This window comes from Apium graveolens, chromosome 3 (genome assembly GCF_009905375.1).
Source record: "Apium graveolens cultivar Ventura chromosome 3, ASM990537v1, whole genome shotgun sequence".
In the NCBI taxonomy this organism is placed as follows: domain Eukaryota; kingdom Viridiplantae; phylum Streptophyta; class Magnoliopsida; order Apiales; family Apiaceae; genus Apium; species Apium graveolens.
Window position 1 is genome coordinate 297014549 of NC_133649.1, and position 19531 is coordinate 297034079.

At 36.0% G+C, this 19531-nt stretch overlaps 1 protein-coding gene and 1 pseudogene across 2 annotated transcripts; both read right to left on the minus strand.

The window, feature by feature from the left end:
* Positions 1–332: 332 nt before the first annotated feature.
* On the minus strand, positions 333–5118 carry LOC141713703 (uncharacterized). Of its 2 annotated transcripts, none has more exons than XM_074517240.1 (13): positions 4960–5118; positions 4262–4555; positions 3861–3952; positions 3582–3726; positions 3285–3384; positions 3101–3201; positions 2893–3015; positions 2610–2807; positions 2344–2516; positions 2122–2266; positions 1710–1832; positions 1457–1622; positions 333–661 (listed from the first exon to the last, which is right to left on the minus strand). In XM_074517240.1, the coding sequence occupies exons 2-13, from the start codon at positions 4535–4537 to the stop codon at positions 651–653; spliced, it is 1653 nt and encodes a 550-aa protein (XP_074373341.1). In that variant the 5' UTR covers positions 4538–4555; positions 4960–5118; the 3' UTR covers positions 333–650. The 2 variants fall into 2 exon arrangements, with proteins under 2 accessions (XP_074373341.1, XP_074373342.1); XM_074517241.1 differs by lacking the exon at positions 4960–5118 and adding an exon at positions 4854–4875.
* A 910-nt stretch (positions 5119–6028) lies between these two features.
* On the minus strand, positions 6029–10241 carry LOC141715248 (uncharacterized; annotated as a pseudogene).
* Positions 10242–19531: the final 9290 nt, after the last annotated feature.

Consider the following 19531-nt stretch of genomic DNA (forward strand, 5'->3'; position numbering starts at 1 on the left):
CTCGTATATTTGGTAAAAAAAAAAAGAGAAATGAAAAAACGGGAGTCTATTTTGCATTTGCTTGTTTGCATTTCTATTTTATGTTTAACCTTCTGTCCCCAGAACTATGTTATGTTATTTAGTTTTTGTTGCACATTTAAACCACTTCAGTTACTGGTACTACATAATGAGACGAGGACATCCAGTTTAATCTTATTTCAATTTCCAGTATCAGTCTGTTGCTAGATACTGTTGTTGCTTGGATAAAAATATTAACCTAGTGTACCATCTAGTTAAATATGAAATTCAACTTTACGCTCATATCACATGTGATTTCATCCTAGCACATAATCTTAAGAAAAGAAATAAAAGTTAAATATAAAAATTACTCTTCTCTGTTCGTTTCTGTTCGGAAATAAAGTGAACTTCCAGTTGACCACTTTACATACTGATTTAAAACATCATAATTGCCCAGATACATTTCACAGTAAAATAGTCTTGTAATCTGAGTATTTGGAACAAAAGACATGAACTTAGTCAGATCAAACAGTCTGGATACTAGACAAATAAAATCAAGTAAACAACATTTCAAGTATCTAAAACATTTTCCCATCTAATCCAATCTCGTGTCTGCTATGCCACTCCGCCGCATGCTCACTCCATTCAAGCCTTCAACGTTCAACTGTTTTTTACAAACAAGTTATCAAATCTTAGCGACAACAGGAGCTGAACCAATACAAACACAGAACATGTTGAATCACATTCAAAATTATGCTTAAATCTTTTTCTAGAACATGTAATAAATATGAGGGAAACAGAATGAAGCATTTTTCACACATCTATTACATTTACTCTTCACATCTTTAGGTTATTTGATATAATGTATTGACTCTATAGAACTGTAGACTGCACAAAAACCAATATTGTTTATCTTCTAAATTATACTAATTTGTTGCGGTGATCTCAGAGGAAGGTACTCTAAAGATGGATTTTGATGACATTTATGTGTCGATCCCAAGATCTATATCAGACAAGTTTGGAAAGGACTACTTTATCTGCGCACCTTCAACTTTACTAAATCAAGTGATCTATTTTTCTCTCTGAATAGATGTAACCCCAAAAATATCAATATAATGTTAATACCTGGATTGCGAGAAAAGACTAAGTGACTAAGGGTTCCTACAATATATTATATTAATCAGGTTTTGATAACACGGTTAACAATCGAATGATAAGGACCTGAAAGTTGAAACTGGGAATTAGGAAAATCTGAACAGAGATCAATAGTCTTAGATTTTACTCTTTCAACAACCTAGATAAGCTCCGGAAAAACTAATTTCATTTAACCACTCAAAATCCATACATCCAATTTGGAAAAAGAGAGGAACATACATTAAGATTCAAGAAAGTTGCACACAAATACAAAATAAATTAACAACCAACCAAATAAATCAAATATACTCAATATAAATCTAACCAGGGTACTCGTCAATAAGAAGTCCATTATGAACAAGAAATTTCGAACTGATGATATTAAATACTGCCCAAGCTGCCTCCATCCTAACATCCATCCTCACATCATCAGACACAAAATCATAACTGCACCCCCCAAGAGATTTAATCGTCTCCCATATAGCATCTATCTGTAATTTACGGTCAAGATATTAGATAGTTGCAAAGATGCAATATATCAACTTAAGTAAGATGCACAACATGATCCAAAAACCAACCTTGAACGGTATTCTCTTGGCAGCTAAGTTTGAAATTATCTGTAAAGCTTCCTTTTGAAAATTCTCAAAAGAATATAACATTCCCTTAAGACAGTTCCAAAATCGAGGAACTTCAATTAAAGACTGAAAAAATAAAGTCACAATAAATAATAAGCATGTATCATCAAGAACACTGCAGTGGCCGACGCATCTTTTAAACTTACATATAAGACGATATTTCATACTCCTCAACTAGTACAATGCATATTTAAACAATAGCTTTTATTTTAAAGATTACTGAGAGAACTGCAAACATGCTTTGCAAAATAAACTGGTACGACCGAAGATAATGCAAAAAACATTTTAATTTTTCAACGCTTTTTTGAACTTTAACAATGATTCATTACGTGTAATATCTATTGCTTGAACATACCAGCATCTGGTCATCATCTCCCCATCTCATAATATTACCAACTACTCCAAGGGCAGAACCAGCAAGCATCTGGTCTAGATTTACCTTTCTCGACACACTTGCTCTAATTCCAAGTCGACACTCAGGACCCGGCGTATCGTGAAAACTGTACCACCAGTAAACAGTGTGAATAAAAATTAAAATTCAATTTGGCAACAAGAGAAAAGTACCAAATCCACTTACGAGATATAAACAACAAGTCTTTGCTGAAGCTTCTGCCAAACCTTTTCTTCAAGTACCACACACCTTCCATAAGAAAGATATGACAGAGCGTAGCATGTGAATATGTGGACCATCCGATACTGATACGGCCACTTGAGACAGATGCTCTCTAAAATGGTAACAATGTTTGCTACCTGAGTTGATTTAAAATAAAAAGAATAGAGTTACTATAACCAGTTGTCCTGAAAAAACATACAAACATACAGAAGAGTGAACAAACAAATAACCTTTTCGGAGGAAAGGCAAGGAAAACTACTGTGTCCACGGCAGATTGTTACCAAAAACTTGGCTAAGTGTTCCATACCCCAATACACCTCTAAATGATTGCTAAGAGCTTTATGTGCAGCATCTAGAACACCCAAATCGATGAATACTTTTATACAATCGGGGAAATCATAAGTTACACGTGTCAACGCAATCACAGCCTACACATTTAGGTGGATAGTATCTCAAGTTAGACATGCAAAACGAATATATGGAATGCAACAAACTAAATTAGTAAAACATTACCGAAACTGCTAATCCATTCTCGGGATGATGCATAAACTTTATAAGTATCGGAAACAATTCCATCTGCATTTGTTCTCCCCATATACTCAACTTTGCCCGCGAGAGAATAGAAATAATTGGCCGCTGAAAAAAAGTGCTTACACACATAAGTGCCCTTTAATATGAATTAAAAGAATAAAAAGAAGTGCACAATGCATTAACAACAAACCTGAATGTCATTCCTCTTGTTTATGTTATAATCAGTGTTGTTCAGGATTTTAATAAGGAACTGAACTACACCAACATTTATACGACAAGCTGCCCTGGGGTCTGCTTGATAAAATTTAACAAAATTTAACAAAATTCCATTAATATGCCATGTTTCATCATGCATTGAAAAAAAAAAAAATTACCTGCACAAATGAACTCTTCGAAACTGCATATGTCCACCAACAGCTCCTCTAAGTTTTTGAAATTCACAATCTTGCGAAAATGCTTATCAAAAGCGTCTTGCTGAAATTTAGTAGTAACATAAGATGTCTTATAAAAAAATTTACACCGCAGGAAGTTGCATAGAATTAGAAGTTAGAAAACTGTGAGAACTTAAAACAAACATGTAATATGTTGATTTTATTAACTGCCAAAAACAAACACAAATATGATTACAAACACATATAAGTATGAATTAGGATGTGTATGTGTATACAAACCCATGTTTTGATGAAATGCAGCTGACTAAGAACAAGACGAGAAAAATGCACATCTAAAAAACCCGAGTGATTTATAAATGTGTCTTTTGAGCGACTCCTCAACATGTGGCTGCAATCATCCCTATCATCTCTATCCTTATAGAATCTACATAAGACAACAAAATTGTCAATTGCATAACCAACTAAGCATTGCACGATCATGAGAAACAAACCACTAACTAACTTGTACAGAATCCTAGAATTGTACATATATAATAATAGGGATTAGTGATAACAAACCCAGAATCATCAATTTCCGCGAGGAAGACACTTTTCGCGAGTAAGAGACATGCCATATCCATGAGCTTTTTGATCATAAGAAAGTGTGCTGCCTAAAAAGAAAGAGAATAAAAGATAAATAACTCCATTTTATGAGCTGCGAGAGGTAGTTTAAATGCACAATTACAAATCACAATATTTGTTTCCTACAAGGCACAAAATACAAAGAATATTAATAAATGTTCTTGAAAAGAAATATACTTGCTCTGTCAATAGAAAATACAACATCGAACTGCATGAAAAACTATGACCTAGAAACTCTCAAATGTCAAATCTATGATACACAAAAGTATCAATCAAGCAGCAACCCATCTTTTAAAGACTATGCAAAATGGAATAGAACAGAAAAGAATGAAATCAACCTGAATGAGATTAACCACAACAAAAGGGTCATTTGGGTGCCACGGCCATAATAAACGAAGATCTTGAGGTTTATTTTCACAGTAAGCAACAACAATGGATAAGATGTGCTTGCTGATGCCAGGAATACCGAAAACAAATAGCTTCTTTTCAGGATTTTTCTCTTTTTCTTTCAAATAACGAGCCTTCATTAATGGGGACTCCGAAACCGCCTTCTCCGTTATCGGAAAATCTGTGTGATCTTTGATACTTTTGTATATGATTTTTGCTTCTGTCATCTTTCCCAGAAGAGACCACTGTATTCCAATAAAAAACAGGAAAATGAGTTTAAGTAAAAATCAGCAGGACTCTTGTTGGGCCAAGTAACTAGGATTCTAAAAAAAATAGAGTGAGCAACCAAGGATCTATACACACAAATAAAAAGCATTCGACTTCGACAAACCCTAACAAGTTAACAATATCAATTACATACAAGGACGAATCATCTTTTACAAGAATTAAAGGGGATAATACATACGCAAGCACAAGCAAATATAATTATTACAAGCTATGAAAAAACAAACAAAGCATGCAATGTATCAGTGCGAACTTTACGAGTTTAGGTCAAAATCAGCAATTTGAATACAAAAGGCCGCAATTTGAATACATAAGTTTTAAATTGAATTAAAATAATGAGAATTAGATTAATTTGGAGACGAACCTGGAAAATATCGATGTTAGGGTTTCAACGTTCTAATTATTGGGGAGGGGGATTTTATAGATATTTAGATAGAGATAGGTGTTAGTTTAGGTGTGTTTATAAAAAGAGGAGGGTTTGTTCAGAGTTTTCTTTTATAGAAGGGGATATTCCGAAGGAGGATCAGAATCGAATCCCTTACCCTCTAGGGATTTGTTTCCGGTTTTTGGAAAATGCTATTTAATTTATCGAGCAAAAATATGATTAAAAGATAAAATTATCCTCCTAATCGCATATATATCCTTTTTAAAAAAATTAGTATGAGGACAACTAGTGTAGGTATTACTCCAAACTACCGTAAAAACCCATTCCTCCACCGAAATTATTTCTCAAATAAAATTTTGTATGTACATAAATAATTTATTATTTGAAAATGTTACAATATGTTTTTTTGCTTCATTTAATATTTTATAGTAATTTTGTAACAACGGATTTGGTTTTCATGAACCAATTTTTTTTATTTTATTCTATTTAATAAAATTTGAATAAGAATCTATATGATAAAATGTATTTAATAATTTTAAATTTGTAAAAATACATCGATACGTTTTTATTACAATTTGATCACTACTTATATTTTTTGTAAATTTATGAGTTAACCCTCCTATATTTTTTATAATCTTGGATCTTGATTAACTCAAGAACTCGATTATATATATCGGGTTCATTGTATATTGATTAAGAATATCTTATAACTAACTCGAAAATTATTAATTATTGAAGATCAAAATTTTAATTTATTTTACTCAAATTTATTACATTCATCGTTCTTTTATAAATTTTTGTATTTTATTTAATTATGTAATTAAAGAGTAATAATTTTTGAATTGACTATCATATATATATATATATTCATAAAATCTTGTTATGCACATATATTATTTTTATTCTAATTAAATTATTTTTTGCATTTTTAAATTTACAAAAAGAGTGTAGAATATTTAACCGATAAAAATATATTTTGTATTTGGCAATTTTTTTTTTATCTGACCATAGTTATTAAGGTCTATAATGTACATGGAGAATTAGATATAGCAAAGTCGTTTTAGCTAGTGTAACTATGAGAAATAATGACAAAACCATCACCAACCACAAGTCTACAATGAACACATATGCATGAGCTTTGACAGAAAGTTCGGTGCAACGTCCGTCCATTTTCCATGCTCTTAAAGTGATATAGCATGCATTTAAACCACAGAGATCCAGACCATTTACTTGCACCCTTCCACTTAATCCAACATTTTCAAACTCTAAAATGTCAGATTTTCCTTCTCCAGTTCCAACTGCCCATTCAAAGTGATGGTATGTTGCAAAGCTTTCTAAGAAAGTTTGATGCCAAACAGCTTGGACGGTATCGTGTGATACCTATAAACCAAGAGTGAAGATATGTCACACTTAAAAATCTATAACAAATTATGGTAACAAGACTGAAACATGTAAACATTTGAATATATTCATTGAACAATGAAAAAACACCAAGTACGACAAAGTTGCAAATCCAAGCATGTGAGATGTGTGCCCGGGTAAGCAAGTTTCTAACAGATCAGTAGTACGCACCTCATATTGGAAGCTTGTATCTGCTCCGCAAAACCAACTAGTGCAGCGAGGTTCTCTTCGTATGCGCTTCAGCTCCTTCAATTCTTTGAACTCTCGAATAACATTCCTTATGCAATCTCTACAAAACCTCTTGCTGTCAAACCTGTCATATAAGACTAGTCATTTGATTGGCAAGATATAAAAGCATAGTATTCAATCTTCTAACTTACCTTGACATATCTCCCATTCTAATCTCTTTTTTACAGGTTTATGTGATATAAATCTCATAATTTATAGTATTGTACCACTCAAATAATTCTCTGACGCAATCACAAGGTTCATTAGCAACTTGATCATCTATATAACTATACACGATGTTGTACTTAACCAAATAAATATGCTACATCAAGGCCGACCTCTTCTTTCTTTATAGAAGTAAATGAAAAGTGAAATCACCAATAATTTCTTCATTCCTTTAGTGAGAATAATGATTTTTGTTATTCCACTGAAATTCAATATGCAGGACTACTGCATATCTTCTGTTACATAGTGTTTACATAATATACAGATAAGTCTAAACTTCCGATATCTCTGTACTTCAACTAATTAACATCTTATCTATATCCTTATCACTAAAGGCTAACTACTAACAACAATGTCTTGTGAAGTTTGTTTCGGTTGGATAAGTGTTGTATGATCTGGTCTCATACCCTCCCGCAAGTTGAGCATGGGGGAGCAGATGGTCAACTTGTCTCGAAGTTGCTGGAAGCGAGGGGATCCCAGACCTTTAGTAAAAATATCCGTAATCTGATCTTTGGAAGAGATAAATCGAACTGGAAGCTTGTTTTGAGCAACCCTTTCTCTGACAAAATGATAGTCGGTTTCTATGTGCTTAGTTCGCGCATGAAACACAGGATTTGCTGTAAGATATGTAGCACCCAGTGAGAATAATGATTCTTGTTATTCCACTGAAATTCAATATGCAGGACTACTGCATATCTTCTGTTATATAGTGTTTACATAATATACAGATAAGTCTAAACTTCCGATATCTCTGTACTTCAACTAATTAACATCTTATCTATATCCTTATCACTAAAGACTAACTACTAACCACAATGTCTTGTGGAGTTTGTTTCGGTTGGATAAGTGTTGTATGATCTGGTCTCATACCTTTAACTGTTGCAACCAATAATTGTATGAAGCTTCAGAGTCCAGGATAATTTCACAATGGATGTCAGAGATCTAGGAAGCAACTCTTCAGCAACTAAACTTGACACAAAATGCTTAAGATACCGATGACTACTACTACTAAAAAGGTATTGACAGAACTCACAGACCAAAATGCAAGATTCTTGTTTAAGCATAAAAATGAACTCAACATATATCTTTTGCCAATATACGGTAGAGAGTTGACATGTTGCTTTGTGGAAATAATATACCAAGTGATAATTAATCACTAACTCAATTACCATATCTTCAGGCTAAATTATACTCTGTTATCAATCCGGAGTCCAGACTCTAGGCCCTAGAGCATGCTTGACATTTGATCGGAACTATCTCTTTGATAGGGTTTTACATTTACCCTTCTAACAATTTACATTGCATATGTTATAATCCTTGCCACTTTTAACACAGCAGAGCCCACAGTAATTCTACTCTTTATTCAGATTGTTATCACTATCCAGTTACTAGTAAATTCCTTGTAAGATGTCCCACTTTGTTGTCATCATTAATTATATAGAAGGCTTCAAAACAGAAGATGAAGAGAAGTGCTGATGCAACTCTGAGCAAATCGCAATACTATACCAAATTACACTAAAACTAGGTTTTAGCTATAGAACGAATCTTACTTATAATTTAAGCCCATATTGGCATAAAATATTATATTACACATATAATAATATAGTTGCAGGTCAATGTGCAGATTAGATAGGTAAATGAATATCGTGACTTCTCTTGGTCTTCCTAGTTTATGTACGAAATCTTTCAGATAATTACCCTTTCTAGAGCCGCTGAAATTGGAGGCGACCCCTATAGGGATAACAAGAATTTAAAAAAAGAAGAAGAAGAAAGTAGAATATGATCCAATTAGCCACAGGAAGCTTTTAAGGAGAAGGATAGTAGAGAAAGCAAGCCACAAACCTGTACATTAGCCTTTCAATGAAATCCGCTTCTTTCATTCTTAGTAGAGAGTGTCGAGTCTCGTCTCCTAGCGCTGACCAGAAATCAACCAATGTGTCAACCATAACCTGACAGTATGTAGTACACATGTTTCCCTAGTCCCATGCCCTCTGTCATAACTAGTCATTGCCTGACTTGTCCATCCTCGACCTCCACCACCACACGCATCTGGATAAAGCAGCTCCCTTTCTCTTTCTCTTGCTCGGGCACTGTCGAAGACCTGATTTAAAAATGTTTCTTATTATTTTTATGAAGTTACTTATTTTTCTTTCATTTGTGCTTTAAATTGGTGTCCTTTTTTATTACCATAACTTCCGCCGTCTTCAGAGTATCCTCATTGTCAAACTCATCACTTCCGTCTTCAGAATATGCATATTACATAGAAGTCTGAGATGGAGCCCAGAGAGCACAGATGACACACAAGAGAGAGGCGATGGTTTTATAAGTGTCAATGTATCCTCATTGCCAAACTCATCGCTTCCGTTTCAGAGTATGCATATCTCATAGAAGTCTGAAATGGAGCCCAGAGAGCACAGATGACACACAAGAGAGAAAAGGATAAAAATTCCCAGAATGCGAAGATGATCCAAGCATTCCTCCATGAATTCCTCCAATGCTTATTGAACATGTCGGTTGACTTAAAATACATGCAGATGATAACATTTCCATCTGATGGACACGAGGACAGCTACAGCCAAAGCATTAGTGAACTTTCTGTAGATATCCAGTTTTACCATCATTCTTCTCGCCTGATATTTGAAGTTGAAGGAGGGGAGGTAAATATCTCAATAACAAAGAATGCATCCAAGAGTGATACAGGAAGAACAAAGAATAGTCTTGCCTTTCCAGAAAGATCACTGATAGCACCAACCTTTCTACCAGTTTGAGAACTTCAGATGCAACAAAGAAGGTAACTCTACGTATCAGTTAGAGAGTTTTTAGGAGAGTCCTGGTTTAGTTGGAGTAGTGAAGTGTTTGTAGGAGATGTGAACTTAGTTTGTTTTACTTATCTGCCTGAAGTGTTTTCTATTCTAGTTAGAACGTTTAATACAATCAGCAAGTTTGTTCTGCATTCTCTGTCATTTACTTTCATATATACATCTGGTTTGAGTTTTGAACCTACATTTGGTATCAGAGCTTCTAATCTTGTATGCCAAAGTACATGCCAAAAATAAAGACGATGGAGACAAGAAAGGACAAAGATGGTTCAGTCGGATTAACTTATCCCATGTTAACTAAAAGTAACTATACGGCTTGAGCACTAAAAATGAAGGTGTATCTGCAGGCGCATGGATCTGGAAAACTATTGATTCTACTAAAGAGAAGGACGCGGTCGAAGACAAAACAGACAAGATGGCATTAGCTGCAATATAACAAGGTATTCTTGAAGACGTGTTGCTCTCCCTAGCAGACAAGGAAACGGCTAAAGAAGCTTGGGAAGCAGTAAAGACGATGTGTTTAGGCGCAGAAAGGGTTAAGAAAGCAAGGATCCAAACATTGAAGGCTGAATTCGAGTTTTTAACCATGAAAGACTCGGAGCTGATTGATGATTTCTGTATGAAGTTGAGTGGTTTGGTCACCAATATAAGGGTCTTGGGAGAAACTGTTGATGAAGCATATGTTGTAAAAAAACTGTTACGATCTGTTCCATCCAGATTTTTACAGATCACAGCTACTATCGAGCAGTTTGGAAATCTCGATACTATGACTATTGAAGAAGCAGTGGGCTTTCTTAAGGCGCATGAAGAACGACTACGGGGAAAGACTGAAGTTGGTGGAGAACAGCTTCTGTTAACCGAGGAAGAATGGAGAAAACGGGAAAAGAATGATGGCCATTTACTGTTTACACGAGAAGAATGGCTGAAAAGGACTAATAAGGGCGATGCAAGTTCAGGGTATAAAAACTCAGGTGGTAGTGTTTCTCGTGATGAAGGACGTTCATTTCGAGATAGAAGCGAGGTGAAATGTTTTAATTGCAACTATGGCCATTATGTCGCTGAATGTCGCAGGCCAAAGCGTGAAAGAAGAAAGGATGTTAAAATGGAAGCACATCTGATACAAGTTCAGGGTGATGATGAGCCTGTTTTGCTGTTAGTTGTGCATAGGGTGGAAGAAAGAAATCAACTGATGTTAAATGAACAGGATACAGTGCCAAAACTAAGTCAGAACAGTGACAAAAGACTTGACTCGAGTGTCTGGTACCTTGATAACGGGGCATCTAATCATATGACTGGTTTTAGATCGAAATTCAAAACATTGGACGACAAAGTGACTGGTTTGGTTCGTTTTGGCGATGGTTCGACTGTAAGCATAAAAGGAAAGGGAACAGTTGGGTTCCAGTGCAAAAATGGTGAATAACTATTGTTTCAAGATGTGTATTTCATTTCAATTTGTGTAACAATATAATCTCACTTGGGCAGCTTTCAGAACACGGAAACAACGTCATTTTGAAAGAGGAATTCCTGTGGGTGTACGATGGTCAAGAGAGGTTGATTATGAAGGTGCAACGTTCTACTAACAGGTTATACAAAATCTTCTTGGAGACAGTATCAGAACGTATGTGTTTGCTGAACAAAAGGGATGAATTACCAAGGCTTTGGCACGCACGCCTTGGCCATGTGAACTTTCAAGCAATGAACGTGATGTCTGAAAAGGGAATGGTACGTGGCTTACCAGATTTTAGAAAATTGAACGAAGTCTGTGAAGGTTGCTTAATGTCCAAACAAGCAAGAAAATCCTTTCCTCATCAAGCAGAATTTCGAGCAACAAAATGACTGGAATTGATTCATGGAGATCTGTGCGGCCCCATCACACCAGAAACTAAAGCAGGCAACATGCATTTCTTTCTTTTGGTTGATGATTACACTCGTATGATGTGGATATACATGTTAAAAACTAAAGATGGGGCTCTGAGCATGTTTAAAAAATTTAAAGTGATGGTTGAGAATCAGACTGAAGAAAAGGTTAAAATTTTCCGGACAGACAGAGGGGGGGAATTTACCTCAAAGTTGTTTGCAGATTTCTGTGAAAATGCAGGCATAATACGACAGTTCACTACGCCCTACACTCCACAACAAAATGGGGTTGTAGAGCGTAGGAACAGAACCGTTGTAGAAATGGCCCGTAGTATGCTAAAAATAATGCAGGTACCATCTGAATATTGGGGCGAAGCTGCTCGCCATTTAGTATATGTACTCAATCGACTACCTACCCGTGCTCTATCTGACAAAACTCCTTATGAGGCATGGATTAAAACTAAACCGGATGTGGGGCACATAAAGATTTTTGGGTGTGTAGCACATATGAAACTACCACAGGTGCACAAAACAAAAATGAGTGATCGAAGTAAGGCAGTTGTTTACTTTGGTAAGGAACCTGGAATGAAGGGGTTTAGATTATATGATCCAAATTATGGAAACATGCACGTGAGCAGGGATGTTATCTTCGAGGAATCAAAGTTTTGGGATTGGAATAAGCAAGAAACGGAGTCAAGCACACGTGGGACTTTTATCTTGATGAACAACAACTCAAATCATTTGGATCAAGGAGAGTCTGAGGGTCATGGTTCACCAGACACACCACAAACTTCAGATGCGAGCACAGAGCCTGACACGCCACAGGCCTCAAGTGCAAGTACAGGGTCTGACACCACTGGTTTTCTGTGAAGCACAAATTCTGTTAGTGACAATTCTGATACAAGGGAAAGCTACACACAAGAGAGTGATGTTAGCAGTCAACCAAGACAATTTCGACTGTTAAGTGACATATACAATGAGATAGAGGAAATTGAAGCTGAAAGGGAGTTGTTTCTGATGGGAATTGATGAACCAAATTGCTACAAAGAAGCATCCACTGATCAGGCGTGGAAGAAAGCAATGCAAGATGAAATCGAGTCTATAGAACGAAATGAAACGCGTGAGTTGGTTCAAATGCCACTAGGCCACAAAACAGTGGGACTGAAATGGGTTTTTAAGCTAAAGAAGGACACAAAAGGGAATGTTATTAAGCATAAAGCCAGACTCGTCACGAAAGGATACGTGCAAAAACAAGGAATCGATTATGAGGAAGTTTTGCACCAGTGACTCGACTTGAAACTGTGAGATTATTGCTAGCCTTGGCAGCTAGAAATGGGTGGCAAGTTCATCATTTAGACATGAAATTCGCTTTCCTGAATGGGGAACTACAAGAAACAGTTTATGTCGATCAACCGGAAGGATTTATAAAAGAAAATGGAAAACAACTGGTGTATAAACTAAAGAAAGCACTGTACGGACTCAAGCAGGCGCCCCATGCTTGGTATGCACGACTGAGAAAATACTTGGAGAGTTTAGGTTTTCAAAAATGCCCACACGAGCATGCTGTGTATACTAAACGTGAAGGGGATGAAGCTTTGGTGGTTGGAGTTTATGTCGATGATCTACTGATCACAGGTACAGATACTGTGATTATAGATAAGTTCAAAGCTCAAATGAGTCAAGAATTTGACATGAGCAATCTGAGCTTGTTGACACATTATCTAGGCATTGAAGTAAATCAAAATAGAGGAGCTATTGAACTTAAGCAGTCAGCTTACGCCAAGATGTTACTCGAAAAGGCAGGAATGATTGATTGTAACGCAGCTAAGTACCCGATGGAAACAAAATTAGCTCTGCATAAGGATCTCAAAGGGAAATCGGTGATTGCTAAAATCTGGGTTGGAGGTCTAAGATATTTAGTGCATACACGCCCTGACATAACATATGCAGTTGGAGTTGTAAGTCGTTTCATGGAGCGTCCAATAGTCTTACATCAAAGTGCAGTTAAACGAATATTGTGTTATGTTGAAGGAACTTTGAGATATGGCTTGGTATACACGAGAGGAGCTGGAAACAATCTATTATCAGGATACTCTGATAGTGATTTGGCTGGGAATGTGGAAGACAGGAGGAGTACTGGTGGTATGGCATTCTACCTGAATGAAAGTCTTATAACATGGGTTTCACAGAAGCAACGTTGCGTGGCTTTATCATCATGTAAAGCTGAATTCATTGCAACAACATCTCCAGCTTGTCAGGCAGTTTGGTTGAAAAATCTGCTCGAGAGAATTACTCATCTAAAGCCAGGTGCAATCACCATTTATGTGGACAACAAAGTGCTATTGATTTGGCAAGGAATCCGGTTTTTCATGGACGAAGTAAACACATTGACATACGTTATCATTTCATTCGCGAGTGCGTAGAACGAGGAGAGATCAAGGTCAAATATGTGAACACTGAGCAACATCGAGCAGACATTCTCACCAAGGCGATGTCCACAGTTAAATTCGAGAAAATGCGAGCTTTACTTGGAATGAAGAACTTGCAACAAGCATCTTAGATTAAGGGGGAGTGTTGGAACTATATTTAATCTAAGCTTTATTTATATTGTTTTGTCTTAATAAATAGTTGGCTAATAAGTCGTGCATCCGTTATAGAGTTTTTAGGAGAGTCCTGGTTTAGTTGGAGTAGTGGAGTGTTTGTAGGAGATGTGAACTTAGTTTGTTTTACTTATCTGCCCGTAGTGTTTTTTATTCTAGTTAGAACGTTTAATACAATCAGCAAGTTTGTTCTATATTCTCTGTCATTTACTTTCATATATACATCTAGTTTGAGTTTTGAACCTATAGATTAAACGTGAAATGGGGTGTTTAATAGTGCCAAAGGTAACAACCCATGTGGTAATCCGATTTGGTCGCGCTCCAGTTTCATTGAATTCGGCATAATCAGAATACCACAAGGTCATCTCAAATATGCCTACATAATAACTAATGTCACACAATTCTGCAACGGAAGAACCTCTTTCCAGAATTTTGCATATTGAGTGAACATATATATACCTAACAAAACAAAGCCTAGCGACATAAAGCCATAAAAGTTTCATAAGCTGTGCCATTCTACCGGGCAGGTAATCTGTAGGATTTTTTCATATAGATTTACCCTCAACTTGTCAGGATAGCAGCACAGCAGTATAGTAGTAATAAGGAGTATTTGAGGTCATATAAGTAGTAAGGGTAGTTAAGTACTTTACTATGTCTTTACTTGTAACAGAAGTTGTTAACAGTAGTATATATATTACTGGAGCTTTGTAAATCAGTTATGTATATTATGAAAAGGAAAGCAATTTTTATCAACTCTCTCTCTATAACTGAATTCTTCTTCTACAAGATATGCATCTCTCTATCATTCATGTGTTTCTTCTTCATCTGATCTGTTGATTCTTTCTTGTTCTCTAGCTTAATTTCTCTGTTCTACTTATCATTTCAGTTCTATAAACTAAGAAAATCCAAAAATATTCAAAATCTCACAAAAATACAAGTCAGAAACCCTAGTTCCTGACAAATTGGTATCAGAGCTTCAGATTTTATCTTATCCTGCTTTTGTTGTGTTCAACACTCTATTTCGAGCAGATCGAGCTAGGTGATGCAGTAATCTCAGCTGCAAGTTCAGAAATTTCTCAGAAAGTCATCAGTTCTGTGGAGTTGTAGTGTTGCTTGAAAGGTGTTTGAGTAATTGTCTGTGATGATGAGCTATTATAGGACATTGCAATCCTCCTGTATCTGAATTTGAAGGAGAGCAATATGATGAGATGTTGCAACATATGCAACAACAGATCCAGATGTATAAGGAAATGACTAATGCTAAACTACAGATGATTGAAGAGTTTGTCAACTTAGCAGTGTTGAAGGTGCAGGATCAAAACAGCAAAAATGATGAGTTCATCAATCCTTTTGGAAGATCAAAGAGTGGAGTCAGCAGTTTTTGGAAAAATGAGGCATCAGAGTTGAATTTTCCTAGATATGCTGAAGGCAAAGGAGTGGCTGAATGGATTGAAGATTGTGAACTTTACTTTAAAATATTTGGAATTCAGAATAGTAAGAAGGTAGTGATTGCTGGAATGCATCTTGAAGGAGTGTCCAAGAGTTGGTATCAGATGTATGCTATTGGAAAATTAGAGTTGAACTGTTCAGACTTTTGTAGTCAATTTACAACAAGGTTTGGTGAGAGAAAATGAATTGTTGTTTGAAAGGTTTAAAAACCTGAAATAGGAGGATTCTGTAGAATTGTACTGTAAATAATTTGCAGAGTATGTGGGACAGTTGAAGGTTAGGATGCCACAAATAACTGAAGAGTACTACATAGAATGCTTTGAAAACGGTCTTCAGGAAGAGATTAAGCAAGTTATGAAGCTGTTGAGTCTCGGCAGTATGGAAGGGGCCTTCAAAAGAGCTAGATACTGTGTGATGGAAGGTAAACTTGGGCACAGTAAGAAGAATGGTTGGACACATCCCGGAAAATCAGATTCCGTGGTAGCTATTAAGGGAAAACTATCTCAGATGCAGAGCACAGGACCCGAGATATCAACTGAGGCTGTAGAATGGAAGACTAGCAGTCAAGGGTTAATCAGGAGTACCAAGGATACTCACTGTGACAAGAAACATCAGCTGACTAAAAGAAAACTCAAGGAGAGTGTTTTGGAGCAACCTGTAAAGGAAGCAATTATAAAGAAAAAAGAGTCAGATTCTACACTTGCCATGGGAGTTTCAGTTCATGCTATAGAAGGAGATTACAACAATCAGACTATCACTCTTATCGGTACAAGACGAAACAAGGAATTTTCAATATTGGTGGATGGAGGAAGCACCCACAGTTTTCTTGATGAAAAGACTGCAGTAAAATTGAGGTGTGAAGTAGTTGAAACAGTACCAATGCAAATACTGGTGGCTAATGGTAATCACTTGGTTATTAAACATGAGTGCTCAGACTTTACTTGGAAGGTAGGAGATTAAGAGTTTCAAACATCTATCAGGACTCTGCCCTTGGGAAGTTATGATCTAGTGTTGGGTGTGGACTGGTTAGGTTCATTGGGACCAGTGACTTTTGACTTTAAGAGTCTGTTGTTACAATTAGAGAAAAAAGGTAAAGTGGTAACACTACAAGGAAACAACAAACCTGAGAAGTCCAGTCTACAGCAGATGTCTGCCAAAGAGTTTGTAAAGAGTTGTCAAGGACAGGAACATGGGCTCATGTATGTCATTTATGCAAATCCTCAGTTAGAAGCAAAGTCAGTTGGTGATGGAGAATCAAGTTGTTCTCAGGAATTGCATCAGCTCTTAAAACAATATGATGATATCTTTTAGCCACCAGAGGGATTACCTCCACAGAGGGGAATTGAGCATTCAATTGAACTAAAAGAAGGAACACGACCCTTCTCTATCAGACCCTACAGGAACTCCTTTGATCAGAAGAATGAGATGGAAAAACTTATAATGGAGATGTTGAATTCAGGAGTCATTAGACCCAGTAGTTCTCCATTTGCTTCACCTATTCTCTTGGTGAAGAAAAAGGATGGAAATTGGAGGTTTTGTATAGACTATAGGAAGTTAAACTCCTTAACCATCAAAAATAAGTTTCCTATTCCTTTGATTGAAGAGCTGTTATATGAGTTGAGTGAAGCTAAGGTATTCTCTAAACTTGACCTTAGAGCTGGTTACCACCAAGTCAGGATGAAAGAAAAAAATATAGAGAAGACGGCCTTTAGAACACACTTGGGAAATTATGAATTCACAGTAATGCCTTTTAGCCTTACTAATGTCCCTGCCACTTTTCAGAGTTTAATGAACCAAGTTTTTGCTCCTTATCTCAGGAAATTCACATTAGTCTTCTTTGATGATATCCTAATCTACTCAAAGAATGAAAATGAGCATTTGAAGCAACTGCAGTTGGTATTTGAGGTTATGAGGAAATATAAGTTGTTTTCTAAGATGTCTAAATGTAAATTTTTACAACCTCAGGTGGCATATCTGGGCCATGCGATTTCAGGAGAAGGTGTGGCAGTAGATGGTAACAAGGTGAAAGATATGCTAGCTTGGCTAGTACCTAAAAATTTGAAGGCTTTGAAGGGATTTCTAGGGTTAAGTGATTGTTATAGGAAGTTTGTTAAAGATTATGGCACCATTGCCAAACCTTTAACCATGCTATTACAAAAGGATAATTTCCTTTGGAATGAGAAGGCTACTGAAGCTTTTGTGATGTTAAAGAAAGCCTTGGCAAGCACTCCTGTGTTAAAATTGCCAGATTTTTCCAAGCCTTTTACTGTGGAGTCAGATGCTTCTAACACAGGCATTGGGGCAGTACTTACTCAAGAAGGTAGACCACTGGCATTTTTTAGTAAAGCATTAGGGGTTAAGGGACAAACAATGTCAACCTATGAAAAAGAATTAATGGTTGTGGTTTCATCTGTTAAATAATGGTCACCTTGTCTGATGGATAAGCATTTTTATATAAAAACATATCACTGGGCACTTAAGTTCTTGACTGAACAGGAGATAAGCGATTTATTGCAGCAGAAATGGGTCAGCAAACTCCTAGGGTACAATTATACTATACTCTACAGGAAGGGCAAGGAGAATATTGTAGCTGACGCTCTGTCCAGAATGCATGAACAACTGAAAGATGCTGACAACTCTAGTGGTGTTATACAAGACAATCATGAGGACATGGTTCATTTGAAGGGGGAAGGGTTGTCAGGATAGCAGCACAGCAGTATAGTAGTAATAAGGAGTATTTGAGGTCATATAAGTAGTAAGGGTAGTTAAGTACTTTACTATGTCTTTACTTGTAGCAGAAGTTGTTAACAGTAGTATATATACTACTGGAGCTTTGTAAATCAGCTATGCATATTATGAAAAGGAAAGTTATTTCCACCAACTCTCTCTCTCTAAACTTTCTCTCTCTCTAACTGAATTCTTACTTCTTCTACAAGATATGCATCTCTCTATCATTTCTGTGTTTCTTCTTCATCTGATCTGTTGATTCTTTCTTGTTCTCTAGCTTAATTTCTCTGTTCTAGTTATCATTTCAGTTCTATAAACTCAGAAAATCCAAAAACATTCAAAATCTCATAAAAATACAAAGTCAGAAACCCTAGTTCCTGGCACAACTACAAGTTGCTCAAGACGGGGATCACGGTGTCTAAAATATAAATTATAAATCCCAGTTCTTGTAATTTCTATTGATCTTGGAGGCAACATTGATGATAAGAAGTAAAAGGAATATTTTATCTTTTCTTCAGAATATGTAATAATAAAGATCTAATTATTCATATTCATTAGCCAAAATATTACAACATCATGTTCAACATGGGTACTTTGTGTATTTTTGTATACTTAAGAACAAATTGTATCAATTTCATAGGCTAAGATGGTGCTACCAGGCACAGTGTGTGAAGAAGCCTATTTAAGAGCAAACAGATGATAAATCTTCTCCGGCTTAGATTTAGGAGGAAAAGAACGTTAGTCATCACTAATCGAGCCTTAATTTATAAAATTTTATCGAACAAGAAAAGAAAAGCATCCACTTGATTAGATGGGGAAAAATGTTAAAAATGTGTTAACTTCAACTATATCAAGAGAATGGTAAGCAAAATCCGAAATGGATATTGTTTAACATTCTATCAAGAAACCCGTAAAGCGGTACACATGTATAGAGGATTCCAAATCTGAACCTAAATTTAAACATTTACTGGTGAAAGAACTTCATAAGCAGGAATGCATATAAACACTATGAAAACAAAAGAGTACACATAATGTAAATCATCTTGCCCAAGTTATTACATCACATTTATAAAACATTAAAATCATACCCCGAGTGACATAACAGGCTTTTTTCTCTGAATACAAGAACCTGGGCCATAGCCTAGTTACAAGACATTGACTGCACAACATCAAGTTTGCAGCTCTCTCTCGATTTGTATAGTTACATGGCTGATATTATACTTTTTTTTGATATAATCCACAACC

Excerpts from the sequence above, each read along its gene's own strand:
- LOC141713703 (XM_074517240.1), bottom strand. The coding sequence starts at position 4,537 with ATGACAGAAGCAAAAATCATATACAAAAGTATCAAAGATCACACAGAT. Across the intron at positions 3,385-3,581 it reads TGCATTTCATCAAAACATGG|CAAGACGCTTTTGATAAGCA; the intron begins GTTTGTATACAC and ends ACTAAATTTCAG. Across the intron at positions 1,833-2,121 it reads GAGATGATGACCAGATGCTG|TCTTTAATTGAAGTTCCTCG; the intron begins GTATGTTCAAGC and ends TTATTTTTTCAG.